Source organism: Haemaphysalis longicornis, unplaced genomic scaffold, assembly GCF_048455015.1.
Source record: "Haemaphysalis longicornis isolate Haplotype H1 unplaced genomic scaffold, Haemaphysalis longicornis Haplotype H1 scaffold_5, whole genome shotgun sequence".
NCBI lineage: Eukaryota > Metazoa > Arthropoda > Arachnida > Ixodida > Ixodidae > Haemaphysalis > Haemaphysalis longicornis.
In genome coordinates this window covers 50754904-50772478 of record NW_027526385.1, presented here as the reverse complement: position 1 = coordinate 50772478, position 17575 = coordinate 50754904, and the positions used below count along the sequence as shown (strand labels likewise).

The 17575-nt window shown below is 48.5% G+C and overlaps 1 protein-coding gene across 1 annotated transcript in view; it reads right to left on the bottom strand.

Annotated features, from left to right (window-relative positions):
* LOC144139227 (uncharacterized) overlaps positions 1–17575 on the bottom strand; it is a 55447-nt gene that overhangs the window by 22246 nt on the left and 15626 nt on the right. Inside the window, exons 3-4 of the mRNA XM_077671649.1 lie at positions 12664–12788; positions 9280–9424 (exon numbers count right to left, since the gene is read on the bottom strand). Of these exons, the coding sequence (XP_077527775.1) occupies positions 9280–9424; positions 12664–12788 (270 nt within the window). The remainder of the gene's footprint in view (positions 1–9279; positions 9425–12663; positions 12789–17575) is intronic.

Here is a 17575-nt window from a genome sequence, read left to right as displayed (position 1 = left end):
TGCTGGAAAAAACGCTTACGTCAATGTAGCGCATTCCAGACCTTAGAAGCATCCGATAAGTTTACGTTGCCATTAGTGCATTTATGAAAAGTGAATACTTATAATAGTAGTTTTATTCGTACTCAGATCGAGTGGAACCAAGCGCAGATCGCTGCAAAAACCGCTCATGTCATTGCAGCCCATACGCAACTTTAGAAGCGTCCGACGAGTTTATGTAGCGGTTATTGAACCCAACACTTATTTCTAGACTTCGTTTCCTTGCACAACATATCCGCTCACAGCACCAGCAAAACATTCAAAGCACCGAAGCAAACACCAAATGCCACGGAGGCTGAGTTCCACTATTGCATTGGACCGGCTCCTTGTACTAACGAGCGGAGCGCCAGGTGGTGGGTGTTACCCGTCCACCTCCCGGTACCTATAGCGTACGGGCGTTACCGTACACGTAACGTAAGCAAATAGTGGAACTCAGCGGCGCTATGCGCGAAAGGAGTTTTAGAAGTTTTAGTAAAAGGGAACTTGCACGCTTCGCAACAGCTCGTTAAGTATCGTGGCGCCATCTGCAATAAAAAAGGCGAAGCACTTGGCGCGCGGCTACACCTCAACACACCCGCGCAGACCGCGCTTGATGAACGGTTTCTTTGTCGCCACCTGTACGTGTGCGCAAATCGTTGGCCACTTCGATGGTGTCGTAGAAAGTTTTGCGCTTCACACCTCTGTCAAAAAGTTCACTTCGTCGTCTGTCCAAACTCGAAGGCGCTGCGCTTGCTCCGCTTCCGACGTCATGTTGCGTTTTGAAGTGGGTATCGCTCTCGGTGATCTCGCGAAAACGGCATGCAAGCGCCTCAACGTACGCTCGTTATTTTTCGCAAATAATGTACGTATAGCGAACGTACGCTAAGCGCAAAAATAACGTGGCTTTCTGGGCATGCGCAGTGCAGCGATGCAAGAAAACAGCCTCCGCGATACCCTAACGTAGTCCTCCGTACGACATAATAAAACTCTCTGTTATTTAGTGCGAGAAGAGATACTGACGGCCTTCTTTTAGGGTTGCCACGGCATAAACTTCTTGTAACATCACAGCAGACGATAGCGTATTGGCGGTGACGGCTGCGAAGGGGATAACATTGAACACAGCTTACAAGGTATCATAAAACAGGTAGCTATATTCTGTTACCAGAAGCAATAAGGAAATAAATAATAACGAGAAAAATTGTGTGGTTGTGCTCAGTTCAACACACACCATGTTCTTGCATTCGGATCCCAAATACCTCGATCGCTTTCGGATGTTCACGCTACGTTAAAACTTCAAAGGTTTTTTTTTTCTTGGCAGCCTCGACCTCATCTGTGCAATATTAGAAAGGGTAGTTTAGGGGTAATCTTTTAAAAGTTAGAGGCAAAATACACGCTGTTTTGTAAAAGCTATGCCGGCACCCATCACGCATTGCACACGTTTCATCTACACAAAAAAATATTCTGAGTTCACGGGAAATTCCAGGAGACTATGGAACGTTTTCATTCATGTCCCACGGGCCTCAAAACTGTCGTGCACGAATACCAGCACATTTAAAGGTTCATGAAAAGATCCTGAATGGCCTGGTCCGCTTTTTTGAGAAATATATCATTTATGAACAAAAATAACCGTAAAAACATATTCTCGTTACCCAGCTTGAACTATGTGGAGCTCGTGTATATCGAACGATTATTTTACTTATTTAGTTCAGTACAGAAACGATATACTTATGGAATGAGGAACTTCGGCCATGACGAGCCTGATCATGAAGCTTTAAAGCTTTTCGTGTCGCAACACGAATATTTTAAAGCCCGTGGGTCATGCAATATCGAGTCCCCTAGGAATGTAATATAGTGGCTCTTCTTTATATACCGATAAACACGCAATATGTTTCCCCTACCGACCGCATTTACTCGATTCTAGGCACCCCCTTTTTCACAATCGCGAGGCCCAAAGTGAGTGGGAGACAGTGTACCCACCGCTGACGTCTGATACTCAGTCACCCTCACTGCCATTGGAGCCCGTTGTGCCTCTTGTGCCATAGCTCTCAGCATCCCCCATCAGGTCGTTTTCTGTTCCTTAAAAGTGGTAAGTAATAGAAACCTTACTAAATTCCTTGGCACAATGCCAACTCGGGCCCGCTTTCACGCGTCTGATATCCACCTTGCGATGGTTGCTTAGAAAATTCGGTGCTTAGATTCGCATGCAAAGTTTTTCCCAATTCCTTCCCTGAAAGTAGTAGATGTTGTTTAGAATCGCAAAAATACGGTATAGTTGTGTTTTCCCCTTTAATTGAGAAATGGAGGCCTCGGTAACAGTGTTAGTGTCCAAGCCGTCTTGAGCGATCTCGCCTTGCGTTCCTGTCCGAAGATGCTGGTCATTGGTGGTCCCGAGCTGCCCGCTGCCAGACGTTGCGATGCCGCTGGTGCGTCGTGGGGCACGGCCCGACGGGTCGCCGGCGGTGAGATGCCGCCGGTCAGCAGGAGGCCAGCAGAGCGAAGTTGCTGGTAATAGGTGAATTCGAGCTGCCCGCTGCCAAACGGTGCGATGCTGCTGGTGCGTTGTGGGGCACGGCCCGAACTTGCCACCGTTCCTCCAAGACCTCGTTCCACTCTGCCCACTCCATCTTCGCCGTCCTCCTCTTCGCCTCGCATTCTATCGTGTTAGGCTCCCATTTGCTGGTCAGATAACCTCCTCTTCTCCCTAATCGCTCCGTGTATGTTCTTCATTGGCCCCTTCCAAATCCTTCTCGCATCTCGTATTGTGATTCTTCTTTCTCTTTGTCTTTTCTTCCCTAGTCTTCTTCTCGGGCCAGTCCCCCTTCGGGTATGAGTTCTTTTTACCACATGACAGTATGCTTTGTACGGGTCGCTAACCTTTTTTAGGCAGCAGTGACCGCCGAATTACGCACCCCAAAAGCCGGCCGTGCCTACTTGCGAGCATCACTCAGCCGGCGGACAATGCTTCCAATCGTCGACCACAAGCCAACGCTCAACCTAGTAGCTGGCGTGGAAAGGAGCAGCCGAAAGCTGCGCAACAAATTCTGCGAGTGATTCGGCATAAAATTTGCGCTTATCGACAAAGTGTAACCGCTCATTGACCGTGCGTGCCCATTTCGAAGCACTTTTTTTTATTTCTTCACCGGGTGGACAGTAATTTGCAGCTACAACTATGTCGACGGTCGAGAAGGCTCTTGCTGCGTTAAGCGAAAATGCATCCGTACTTCTCTCGAATAGTACTGCAAGATTGATACGCTATCAGGCAACACAAAGCCAATTCTTGACTTGATAGTCCAACTGATACAATCGAAGGACGAGTTTGAAAAGCTACTGTTGGCGCTTCAGGCTAGCAAGCTTAACACTGAGAAATTATTGGGTGATGGGGCGCCACAAGATACTCAATGAAACTGTCACTGCAGCGCGTCGTTGCAGTTAAACTTAGCCGTGCCAACGTACACAGGTTACACCGACAAGATGTCTGTTTTCGACTTTCTTTATGAATTGTCGGACTACCAACAAGCCATGGCAATTTCAGATAGCGTGCTGATTAGCAGGACCTTGCCAGTTCTCTGCGGGCAGCAGCCAGTGCTTGGAGACGTCACCAGAAGCCATTTGAGGACATGGCGGACTTCAAGAAACGATTTAAACTGGAGTTTCTGCCACCGTGGTATGTGTACCGAATCAAAGACGAGCTCCGTGCGCAAACACCGGGAGAGGAAGGAATCCTTCGTGGATATGTGCGTTCTCTGGAGAGCCTGTATGAGAGAGCTGAACTGGCGGCACCCGAGGCGGAAAAGTTTTTCCGGGCCATCCGAAAATGCCACCCGAGGTTCCGGACATACTTGCGGCCTCGGCAGTTATCCGACTTTGATGACCTCGCCAAGGAGGCCACAGCCATACAAGCTTCCCCGATGGCTACTTAACCCTACCAACTACCACACCCCCGAGGGAAATGTTACAGTGCTGACTCACCCCAGCGATGCGCCACCCCCGTGGGGAATGGTTGCAGCGCTGACTCACCTCAGCGGTGCGGCGCCCCCCTTTGGGAAATGGTTGAAGCGCTGACTCACCCCAGCGGTTGGGCGCCCACCTGGGAAATAGTTGCAGCGCTTGCTCACAGTAGGGCACAAACCTGCAGACGCAGCGATGTGAAGATCCACTGCTGCCAAAGCGGCCGAAACGCCTGTGGAAAGCTCAGCGAGGATGGCGGGTGCAGGAGCAGAGCCAAAATACACCAACTGCCTTCGAGCATGCCGCACCCTACAAGGCCGAATTGGAAGCTGGGAACTAGGTGCAGAAGGCACACGAAGGGCGTGCAGCAAGGAACGATCAGCACAGGGTGAGCTGTTGGCCCTGGGCCCTTCGAGGACAAGCTACAAGTATGGACAATGCACCCTTCGCTAACGTTAAGGAAGCGTGCCTGATTATACCTGCCTTACTAGATACTTTAGCAACAGTTTTTGTGTATGGAGACTGTGAGAGAATGGTGCTCTCCGAGGAAGATCAAATTCCGGATTGTGGGCAACAGTATCAGAACAACTTCTGACATGGTGGTGCCGATAACATCGGCAGCGAGGCTGAAAGTAATCACTGATGGCCGCAAACATATTAACCGCGTTTTCTCCCTTCCCGATCTTTCCTGTCCAGCCATTCTGGGGAGCGATTTTATGGCCAGGACAAGGATTATGCTTGACATGAAGGCCAGAAACTACCACCATTGCCCTGGAACGCGCTAAACAGATTTGCAGCAAGACCATCAGAATCGCTTTCAGAGTTGCTGACAGGGGACACAATCACCGGAAAGGGTGAAAACGGTTTGCAAACAATCTTTCTGTCGTTTGCAGGACCACTGGAGCAACAAGCACGGCTCGCATCTGCACTTCAACCCCTTGCAGCAATGTTCACGGAAGCCCCGGGTACAGTGAACATTTTGGAACACCACATCTAGACGGTAGATGCGCGTCCACTGTAGTTCAACCCCAGGCATTTGAGCATCAACAAACATCCACAGCTGGATGGTGTTCTGCATGAGATGGTCAATTAGGACCGGTGAGGCCATCAAAAGCCCTAGGGCATTTCCGAGTGTGCTGGCGGATAAGAAAGATGGTAGTGTACGTATATGGGCAGACTACAGACGCCTAAACGCGATAACCACGAGAGACTCGTGCCCCTTTCCATCCATCAAGCGCGTTCATTGATAATTCGATGTACGCGATTGGCTGAGCAAGGGTTTTTACCACACTCGACTGTAGTAGAGGTTTCCTACAGATCCTTGTACAGAAAGGGATATCAATGAAAGAGCGTTCACTTAAACCAGAGGGCTGTTTGAATTCGTGAGGCTGCCTTTTGATTTGTCAAATTCTCCTGCAACTTTCCAGCGCGTGATGGACATCGTGCTGGTGGACGCGAAGTTCAGTTACGCGATGCCTAGACTGTGTTGCAGCGCATGCAAAACTCAGGCCTCACAGTAAACGCTCACAAGGTACAACTGGCTGCCAGCAGGATCCAGCTCATGAGCTTCGTTGTGGATCAAGGTTCCGTCCGCCAAACGAATAGAAGCTCAAGGCGATTATGCAGTTCCCGAAAGCAGAGAACGTCAAAAGTCTGCAGCGCTTGCTGGGTATGGTCGGCTTCTACAGGAACTTCATACCAAACAGTGCGGACTTGGCATGGCCCCTCCATCAGCTGCTAAGGAAGGACGCCAGGTGGTCATGAACGGCTTCAGAGGAGCAGGTGTTTCAGGCACTATGAACAGCCATCGCCAACACCGCAAGTATGCGGTTGCAATATCTCAACCGCCCATTTGTTGTCCAAACCTGTGCAAGTGAATATGGCATAGGGGCCATTTTGGTACAGGAGCATAGCGGCGTTCGCCAGCCGCACTGTGTCAGCGATCGCACAGAAATATTCAGTGACAGGAAAATGGTGTCTTGCCATAGTGTTCACCCACAAAAAGTTCAAGATGTACTTGGATGGCGCAGATTTCACGATACAGACTGACCACCAAGCGCTGTCATCTTTGTCAAGGCTCTAGAACCCTCACGGTAGCTTTGCACGCTTGGCGGTAAACCTGCAGAAGTAATAAAAGAAGGGCACCAGCAAAAAAGCCGCGGACGCCTTATCTTGTGCCCCCCTACCAGCACAACAACAACCAGAACCACAGGACTTCGCAGTTACCACAGGTCTTCGCTGCCTATTCAAACAGCAGTTGCTGTCGATATTCGATCCTCCCAAAGCTACAGAAGTGTCTTGCGATGCATCACGGGACTGGATTGGTCCCGCGTTGTTGCAGTGTCACAACGACACAAGGAAGCCTGTTGCATATGCGTTGCGGGTACTTACCGAAACACAGAAGGGATACTCTCAATTTGAAAAGGAGGTGATGGCCGTTGTCTTGGGCTACGAAATGTGTAATCACTTCGTCTACGGCCGACAGTTCACAGCTTATACAGACCACCGCCCTTTGATCGCTATCTCCCAGAAGGAAATTGGCGACATGCCTCCGAGGTTGCCGAGATTTTTTCTGAGATTGGTGCTTAATGACGTTGAGCTCAAATTTTTTCCAGGTAAGCAGCTCCTCCTGCCCAACATGCTGTCATGTGCCATAACCTAGACCACAGCGTGCGACTTCGATAGCAATGATGTAGAGGTACATGCGGTAAGTATAATTTCTTCCCTCGTAAGTGAGGACACTTAGAGGCAGCTTGCGACAAGAACGGTGCTAAACGAACAGCTGAAACATGTTCTGAGTGATTTAAGCTGAAAAGCCGTTGTAGGGACCATGGAAAACATTGGAGAGCTATCGTAGGGGAAACGAGTATTGCTGAGAGACTGCAAATTGGTTATTCCAACTAGCATGAAACGTGAGACACTGAAAAGGATTCACCAAGGACACCCCGGAAGTATCAAGAGCAAAGCGAAATCCCTACACCTTGTGTTTTGGCCGGGAATACATTCGGACGTAGAATCGTTCGTCCAGACGAGTTCTATCTGCAAAACATGTGCGTACAGCCAGCCACAAAAGCTTTACTAATGCCCCCTGTGCCCAGCCAACCATGGTACCCGCCCCGTTCTAAACACTATATATGCAGTACGTTTGCAATAAACATGGTTCTTTTCCCCCATTGCACCGGCGTGTTATCTTTGGCGTTGTGCACAAAACGACACAATGTTGGTTAGAAAGCAAAGCTTTTAAAGACACCCAAAACAATTGCTGCTCATGCGACGTCACTTGAATGCACACACGTGGCTCAACAGAGTATGAAACCGCAGTTTCTACAAGCCGTTATTTGGAATTCCCGGGGCGGCGTTCCGAACGCAGGAGCGTCGGCCACGGCCGAGCTAGAGCGGCGGACGCTATCGCTGTAGTCAGGCCGTCAGTCCGGAGAAACAAAACGTAGAGGAGCGTCTTTCGGGGGCTGAGACAGCGGAACCTAGCAATCCTGATGTGCTAGCTTGGGGCTACACCACCGCCTGACACAAGCGCAGACAACGAAGCAATTCGGCATGTGCGCTTTGTGATTCCCATTTGCACCGATGTAAACTAGTTAGTTTAGTAAGTTTGAGAATTGCGAGAAAGCTGAGGAAACTTTCAAAATCGCTATTTATGAGAACCAGTAGCTACTTCCCCTTCTAATACCTCTTAAAACGCAACCGAATAGGTATTCACTAACTTAGAAAACATAATCCAACTCGTGGCAAGCATTGCGCAAAAAAGTGGCGTTTCTCTAGAGGCCAGATGTTTGTATGTGTTTGTACATTTTGTTTACCAGCCATGTAAACCAATCCTAAGGTATGTTTGCCGTTGGACTGCTTCATTCCATCAGATGCGAATTATCCTGGAGGTCCGGTCAAACAAGTTAATCAAGCCGTGCGAAGGCACCGCGCAATGGACGCGAAGCTGCGCCAAATCAGGCCAAAAAAAATCCGTCGCTAAAGCCCTGGACAAAGCCACACCTCCAAGGCTGTCGCCGGTGCGCTAAACTTGCCGCGCCATCCAATGTGTGCTCGATGAGTGGAACCCCCCGCCCCCTGTTCCCCCGACGCCGCCTCCACCGCGTTAGAGTTTGTTGTCCCGCACGCCACGAAAGAACCATTTGCTGGCGGAGCTAGAAAGCTGTGCTTTCAAATGTTGCTGTAATTTTCAGAAAAACATACTCCTACGTGAGAATAAAAATTACAAGAATGATTTTTCGAAAAAAATATTAATTGTACACCTGTTGAGACATCTAACAGGTTGTTGTTCCTGTAGGTACTCCACACATGTTTAACAACTATTTTACAAAATGTATTCATCACAGGACAAAACTATGACGGTTTGGCCAGAATACCGCCAGAATGCACATTCCTCTGTAACCATTCAGCCCGTCGATATATGCGATATGTTTTTGCCTCTAAATGCATGCTGGCCATGAAACTACAAAAACTAATTTCCCGATGTTGTCCTAAGATCAGTAAAAACCGGCAAGCTCGATTTTTTTATAACACCCCTCCCGAAGAAGAGTTACGTTAGACTTTCCCGCATTCGCACAGCGCTCGCCGTCAGTTGGGACTTTCTCAAACCACGTGCCTCCTGTAGGAGCCCATTGTTTCTATGATGAAGCAGTGAGTGATGAGTATCCTTCATACCTACCGACATAACACTACGTGTAAGTGGTCGCATGTGGTCTTATGATCGTGGTCGTAAGTTGTCCTATGGGTAAGTGGTCGTTTCAAAGCACCATGATGGTACTGTTTGTTACCGCAGACTTTTAATAAAACATACTAGTTCCATCCATTTCTCACAACACACGCCTCCTATAAAGGCCCATGTTTTGATAGAAGGCTGGGTTTTGTAAATTTGCGCAATTTCAAGGTGGACTAGCCAATTAAGACACCTTAAAAATAACTCAAGAGGTGTTAAAATAATTATTTTTATTAGTACAATGGCCCACCCGGGCGTTGCAGGGGAATACCGCTAGTTATCTATATTTGTGTAAATGCAGGTCTTCGCACGGTCCTGGCAATGATGTTGCTCGGCAAAAAATGTTACGCACAAATATTGACACTACCGTACTGTAGCTGATACGGCCTTATCATCTGACTTCTGAAGTTTACCCTAGTCCCTGTTCTGAATCCGAACTATTGACTCCCGTAGTAGCGTTGCATTGTTCAATTATTTCGCTATGACTGTAAGCGTGGCGCACCAGGATGAAATCCGTGTTTTGCCACTCGGAGTGGTGTGGGCTACGCAAGGTGACCATGCGTGAATAAGGCAAGAATTCTTACCATCCCTCGGACGTGCGGGTGGGCGGGATGTATAGGGTTGGGCGGTGAAGCACGCTTGTGCACGCAGTAAGGGTCGCACGAAAAGAGCAGCGAGTTGGGCTCGTCAGTGCTGTTGTGCGTGCTGATGCCCACGATGTCTGCGTCTCTGCGTGAGAGAATGAGCGGGAAGTGGCTGAAGTCTACGCCGTCTACAGTCTACAGTCTACAGTCTAGCAAATGCGGTGTCTGTCCCAGTTTTATTGACGATAAGAATCATGTTCACGGGGTGACATGCCAACAGCGCGACCTTTTTTTTTCTTTTTCTTCTGGGATGCATGCCTGCGCGGATGTTGCTTTTGCCTGAAGTAAAAAGTTACCCACCCAAAACTAACTTAATTTTTTGACGCCAATCCACGCTGTGATGGTGGTTGGAAAAGAAAGCTTTCAACGACATTCACAACAATTGCCCATGCGACGACACTTGATTCAACGCACGTGGCTCAACAAAGAGCGAAATCACATATTCTGCCAGCCGTTGTCTGGAATTCGCGGGGCGGCGTCCCTGACGCAGGAGGTCGGCCATGGCCGGTGTAGAATGGCGGACGCCGATGCCGCAGGAACAAGAAAACGGTGAGGAGCGTCTTTCGAACGGTGCGACAGCGAAACCTAGCCATGCTGATCTGCTAGCTGTGCGTTACACCACCCGGCGACACAAGCGCTTACACCGAAACAATTCAGCATGTGTGCTCAGTGATTATAGTGTATGCAAAATAAAAGAAGATAGTTTTGTAAGTTTGAGAATAGCGAGAAAGCTGAGGGAACTTTCATAATCGCTATTTGCCAGAATTAGTTGGTACCTTCGCTTTTTGTAATGCATCTTAAAACTAAACCGAAATTGTATTCATCAAATGAGAAAACGGAGTTTCATTAGTGGCAAGCAGTGTCCAAAAAGTAGCGTTCTGCTAGCGGCCCGACGCCTTTATGTGGTCAGTGCATTTTGCTTTCCTGTACAGCAAACCAATCTCCAATGTATGTTTGCCGTGCGACCTTTTAATTCCGTCAGGTGCGGGTTACCCTGGAGATGCGGTAGAACAAGTTAATCAAGCCGTGCGATGGAAGATCGCAATGGACGCGAAGCTAAGCCAAAACAGGCGCAAAACAGCCGTCGCTAAAGCAGACGACAAAAACTGTACAGTCAAACCCGTTTATAGTGAACTGCAATATGCACCGTGATTTGTTCGATATATCCAATGGTTCAATATAGCCGAACCCGCCTATAACGAGCTTATTGTTACGAGTTCGCATTGCGCGGTAGCGCCCTCCCTCTCCCCTCCTCAACTCCCCCATCCCCGCATGGAGAAACGAACACAGTAAAGTAGCCATTAACCATACCCAAAATAATCCATCTATTGCAATTAATAAAGCTTCTTTCTTCCTCAACTGCCTATTTTGAAAAAAAAAGCGGTGATTTTTGTTTTCACTTTCGTTTTGGTAGCTACAACTAGCATAGCATTCCCTGCACGAAACATTGTTTGCAGCAGTACGAGTCTGCGTTCTCCAAAATCGAAGAAGCATTGGCGGAGCACATCGACTGCCGAAAGCGTTTCACTATAAGCATCGGACGTCTTTCCCTCGCGACATCATCGGCAACGTTGGCGAACTCTTGAGTCTCGTTACCTGCTTTGAGCGAAAAGCCTAGTGGTTCCCAGAGTTCTTTTCTGCTTCATTGTGTCTGGGTTCACTTCTTCGCTTTCGTTCTTGCGTTTTTCTGCGAATTTCTCCGACAGGAACACTGGTCGGTATTGACGCAGCAGCTAACCCTACCATCAGAGCTCGCCTCCTCATGACCAGTTATACTCATGCGCCGTCACGTTCAGCCCTCACGGGGTGTACATGAGGCTAATTTCTGTTTCATTCCGGCCGGTACATTGGGTTAGCGCAGTGCTAACGCTCCTAGCTCCCGCCCTGGCAACCCTGGTGGTTCAGATTCCACCCGAAATGGGTTTTCGGCGTTTTCTGACCGCAGCGGCGGGTATTTTTGAACCGTTGGTGTAGGCGGACCACAACGGAGGTCACTTTTCGGGTTTGGCGATATATTAGGGGTCTTCACGCAAATTATCTGTGCTTACGTGCAGTGGACAGCTTAACGCCATCCATAGATTTCTCGTGTAAAATATGCCAAGGCAAACAGTAAATGTTTGACAAAAATTATTGCAACGGTCACTGCCACAGTAGTTAAAATATGACAGTATTTCTTATGTTCCAAGAGTAATTACAGTAAAAGCTCGCTAATTCGAACTCAAAGGGGACCATTAAGTTGACCGTATTAGGTGAAGTTCGAATTACGGGTGGGGCTAGGATGAATAGAAATTCCGCAAAACTGCAAGGGCAGAACACAAAGTAGCCACCTCTGGAGTCGTTATCGCGAATCAGGTGCTACTACACGTTTGTGGCAGCTGGTGTCGTAAATATTGTTTTGTAAATAACTATGGCATGCGCCAGACAACTGGCGCCGGTGGCCTGGCGCCCTCTATCGAGCCGAGATAAGCTTTTGCAGTTGAATTTCTAGTAAATTTGGTTTGGTATGTATTTGCAACGCATTGTAACCACGCTGGACAAACTCGTTCTGCGAGGATGGAAACCAAGGGATCCCAGTTCGCAATAACCGTTCTGGATACCGGCCTGTTCCGGGACCAGGGCCCAAGATCGAATTAACAGGAAAGTCGAGTTAACTGAGTTTCAATTAAAGGGCTTTTACTGTATTTCCTACGGCTGTGTATGCGGTATTATAATAAATATTTCTGGGCAACTGAACGGTGCTCTTTTACCACAGGTTGTGCTCTCTCTGTGTGTGGATGTACAATCATACAATTTTATTGTCGAAGCAGGTTCGCGAGGAATAGATCCTCAATCCCGTTCTAAATAGCTACACGGAAAATTAAAAAAAAACTCAACATAGGGCGTGCTAGTGGAACCACTGCGATAATACGCAGCACATTTATGACGGGGCTCTCTGCGCTGTAAGGGGGTTAGAAGAAGTTTATAAACAGTGTTTACATGTGTTCCATACTCCAAGGTTCCATGGGGATGCTTATAAGTAGCATTTGTGCGACTGAGTCTCGCATAGCAACTACTGCAGTAATCAATAAGTGAAAAGAACCATGCGTCACGCTCTTTGCCTCACACACGTCTGAAACGACGTTTATGCTTCGATTTTCTGGAGCAATCACTAGAGGTAGTATTTCTGCATGTTCCGCAGGCGCTTTGTAAAATGGGGAGGGACATGCGCACTAAATTGCTGCGTGTTATATTTATGAGTTTTTTTGAGGGCGAGCAAGCTTCCTAGCTCGTGAAATGTTATCACCTCACCCATTATGCTTTTGATACACACGATAGTTGACTTACCCGTATATGTCCCTGACGTTTTCATCCTCCGACGCCGACCCTAAAGGCAGGTATATAGACGCTGTATGCATATATATCCAGCTCGGATGAAGCGCTGGAGCGCCGTGTTTATGCTGCCGGAATATCTGCGCAATAAATAAATCAATCAATTAAACAATCTAAAATTTTATATCGTAACTTGATTTTGGTAGTTTCTATAAAACAAGGGTTACGACCGTTTTCAGCAACCATAGCCTCCCCATTGGCCACACAAGGGAATTCGGTGACTATTTCTACATCACAGTGAACTAACTAGTTAGGACTAGTAAATGCACCTCGGTGTAATCATAGCCCTCTCTTATGGAGTAATTTCTGGGAGAGTTTTTCCAAGATATACAGCGATAGTTTCCACAACGGTGCAGACGCACGGACTTACGGTGCGTACCTAACGCAAGACAGCTTCGTTGGAATATTACCCAAGTGCGCACTCAGGAAAAAATGAATGAGTAATACTGAAGGTTTGCGAGCGCACTATGGCATTATCATCCGCGACAAGATGCGCTATTCTGTACAGCATCTTCAAATTTTTCGGTTTTGTTGCGTCGGTATATGCTGCATTTATATGAAATTCATCCCCTTAATATAGTTAAAAAGTGCCTGTAGGAATCGCTTTTCATCTTTCTCATTGCGTTTCGCAGTGTTAAATGCAAGTTCACAAAACCCTTGACGTGTATCAGCTCGCTTCGTTGCAAATTTCGTCGAATGATGACTATGCCTTTTCTTTTACCCTCGACTTCTCTCACGCTGCTCCCCTCCTGTCTTCGTCCTCAAAAGATAAGCTCAATGGTGGTTTGTTAAACTGCATTCAATTTTACGCGTTTGCAGCATTGGCACGCCATCTGTTCGTACATTTTATTACAGTTTGGCGTGGAGCACAAGCCCTTAGCTCCACTGTTCAGCGCGGGCCTCTTGGTTATTTCGGGGTCAGAATATTGTTTTAAAGTGATTTTGTTTTATCACTGAACTTCCGGAAGCGAATATTTTTAGCTAATAGAGCAACGGTAGTGTCATTTAATTATTGAAAGGGGCCTGCAACACTTTCGATAAGCGCTTTTACTCTTTTGTTCGCGTCATAAACCGCTGCGAAAACTATCGCCAGCACGGAACGACACGGTGTGATTTGCTTGTCGCACCAGATACGCCTTCCATTCTGCTTTGTTTTATGGCGTTTTTTTAAGGTACTAGAAAATCGTTCATGTGGTCATGTGGCGCCATGTGGTCATACTGACGTAATTCGAGCCGTAGAAGAACGTCAAGGCCATGAAAGACAGAAGAATCTTTTGAGCGACTCTACATTGGCTAGGTACTTTTCGACCCTCTAATCTACGTGCTGCTGGTGTTGGATGACTACGTTCTGCAAGCATCTATTATTTCAAAACAAGTTGAAAAAAATTACACCGTCTTCCCGAATGGCAACCTTAGTAGTATGCGAAGCATCCATGGGGTAGATTCAAGTGCCCATTAGTTTTCAGTTCGTCGTTTCCGTTAGGTTGAGGTGCGTAGCTACCGTTATATTTACCGTTTGGTTTCCATTGTACCTACCACACTTTTCACTCGCTGGAACTAGGGAATGGGAAATTGCGTTGACCCCATGGGTGTTTCGCATACTACTCAGGATTCCCCTACGGGACGATGGTGTAATTTTATTGGAGGCAGGGGGGGGTGTTTGAGTGGAGAGGCATTAAAGAGATAAAGAGAGAGACGTTGTACGTTGTATCGTTTTTTTTATTTAATAATTATCATCATCATGCTCAACGTAGGTGACGTAGAGCTGTAGTTGGCGTTCCGCTTTGATTATGACCGATTATGGTCTGTGAATTGTAAAGCAAGGGGTGTTGTAGTGGATGAACCCTAAAGTTACTGAAGATAAGGTCGATGCACGTTCCCCGGATGGTTGTGGGCTGCTTGTAATGACGGCCTGCCGAGGCTCGCCAACGCACGCCGCTGCCGACGACGATGAAACGTCGAAGGCGCGTGAAGCATGCTGGTCTCGTTCCGGCCCAGGAAAACACCGGCAACACTGTCGCTCCAGGAGCCCTTAAAGGGGAAGCGGGCTCGTGTCGTGCCGGCCCAGGAAGACACCGGCAACAATGTCGCTCCAGGAGCCATTAAAGGGTAAGACACCACAGGGCTTTCAGCAAGCCGAGCATGCGCAGTGAGGATGTGGACGGCGCAACAACAACGACAAGGGAGGGACATAGCCCCGACCATCAGATGCTTCGCATCTAAACGTGTTGCACGACCCTTTAAACCTATCCTAAAATATGCCAAACGTTTTCTTTTCGCTGACCAGTGTTGAGAGGTAGGGCGTGTGCTGGCTCATTTTATTGTCTGGAAATGTTCTGCCGGCATAAACGTCTCGTTCTAAAATTCTAATAAGTTTTAGGAAGGCGGCTCAATCACGGGACACGCAGAGATACAGTCCAGTGCTTTGGCGTTTATGTAGTACAACCAGGACTGACGTTTTAAAAAATCGCAGCGCGATTCCTCTCTCGGAAGAAGCATTACCGGTGGTACTGAGAGCACTCCAAGAATTTTAGGAGTGAAATACATTATATGTAACTGGGATTTGATCATATTTCCTAGGTAATTTGTATGTCAACATCTCTGACAGAACTCTTTCTAGTTGGATTAAACTTGAGGTAGAGGCAAATACAGCAACCAAGGCCGTTATTGAAAGCGGTACCAACGTTTCCGAGCGTACTCTGCTCCTTCATCAGGGGTGACTGTGTAAGACAAGAAGCGCCTGTTATATACGGTGTCTTTTCTTTCTTTTTCTCTTTTTCTTTTCCTGTTTTATTTGCAGCTTGCCCTTGCGCATCGGAGGTTGCGGGCGTAGGTACTGGTAATGGTTCCTAGGGATCTATTGAGGCCTTGCCAGTTCGCTTTTATCTGCCAGGATCGAGGAGTATTTCTCCCGTGTAATTGGTGGCGCTGCCAATCACCTGCGCGCTGTCCAGGTCAATCTTGGCGTTAGCCATATCAAAGCGTTCGGCTAATGCTCTGCGCGGAATGTCCGACTTGTGAACGTTGATTTTATGTTGTCGTAGGCGTCCTGGTTACGCCAACGTAACTAGCGTGGCATTGTTCGTAAGTAATTTTGTAGACAACCGTTTGGGATTTTCTTTGGGCGGACACTCTTTCGGTCAGGCCCTCAGCCGTCTAAGCATCGACGCTGGCTTTTGGGTGACGACATTGCCTTCCTGCCGAAGAATGCGGCATAATTTTTAACTCGTTCTTTAACATAAGTGAAGGAAATGTGGGTGGGTCGTCGGACGGAGAGAGTGGTGGGGCAGACGGCCAAGGCAAAAGAGGGGTTGACTGGCCACGTCAACAGAGCGTAATTTTTATGGTTGCAGCCCGATTCGGACCGATGACTTTTGACACGCCATATGAAGTTGCCCGTGTATTCATTTGTCTTCACGTCGGCGATTACAGATTTTTCTGAAAAAGCTGACCAAAAGATTGATTTGGACGGCGCGTAGGTGATTGGCACAAAAATCAATTTCTCAGAATCAATTCTCTTTGAGTCAAGGCACATACAAGGGAACCGGGAATACCGGAATAGACCCCTGGGAGGTCTTCCCAGCATCTATGTCCACGGTCTCCGCCGCGCAAGGGCAAGATTCGAGTGAAAAGAAAAGAAAATCGGCGGGCGATTGCGGCACTCCTAATGCAATTTTAGGGCACAGCATCGGTGCACTGACGCAGCACTGTTCTCTATCGCTGGTTCTCGCGACGGCAGTGATGATGAGCCTGTCCATCGGCGGCGGGAAATGCGTCTCAGGAAAACTGCCATGCGCACGCCGCTCTCACGTTCTCACCAGCGTCGCGCGGGCGCACTTTGGGAGAGCGCTGGCTCGCGCCGTTAGGGCGAACAAGCCTCCCCTCACAATTTCGCCACTCTCCTCCTTTGCCTTCTTTCGTCGTTCCCTTTTGTAGCGTGAGCTACACTGCCCGAGGTTGAGCAGTTTCGCGTGGCTGCTGGAGAGCGGTGCTCCGCATCAGTAAGGAGCTGTGGCGCCACACGGCGCGCAGAACGTTGCTCGCTGCCTGGCGTCTCTCACACACCCCACGAACCCAGCGCCTTTGCCCACCTCCGTTCTCCACGTGGCCTCCCGGTCCACTTGGTGATCATGCGAGGACTGGCCGGGTGTGGAACCGATGACTCGTGCGTAACAGCAACACCAGCGTGCGCCTGTGGACCCACACCGCTCGCGTCCAGCGTCTTCGCTGGACTCAGTTCTGCAATCGGCGGCCCGCTTCACTTGATGCTCATACCCGCCGCGGTGGCTCAGTGGGTAAGGCGTTGCGCTGCTGAGCACGAGGTCGCGGGTTCGATTCCCGCAGCGGCCGCCGCTTTTCTGGTGGAGGCGAAAAGCGATAACGCCCGTGTGTACGAGATTTTGGGGCACGTTAAAAGTCCCTAGTGGTCAAAATTAATTTGGAGCCCTCCACTTCGGCGGGCCTCATCGCCTGCGCTGCGTAGGCGCGTTAAACCCCACAATCAATCAATGAATCAATCACTTGATGATCAGGCGAAGGGTGGCCCGGTGTGCACCCGATGGCTCGTGCGTCGCAGGAACACCGGCGTGCGCCTGTGGAACCAGCTTACCTCTGCTGCTATGGGTTACGCTGCGCCGGAGCCGCTTGATAAATATCTATTCATGTGTCACATAATGCGTAAACTGAGTTTGTGTCATTGCAGCAGCTGTTAGCATAATAATCAAACTAATCTTAGATAGCCAGGGAAGTTAAGAATAACCTACTGAACCTCAGCTCACGCTACATATAACCCGGCACAGCCGAGCTGAGCCATTGCTAATATTTTTTTTCTTTCTCTCGCTGGTCTTGCCATTTTTCACTCGGTTCC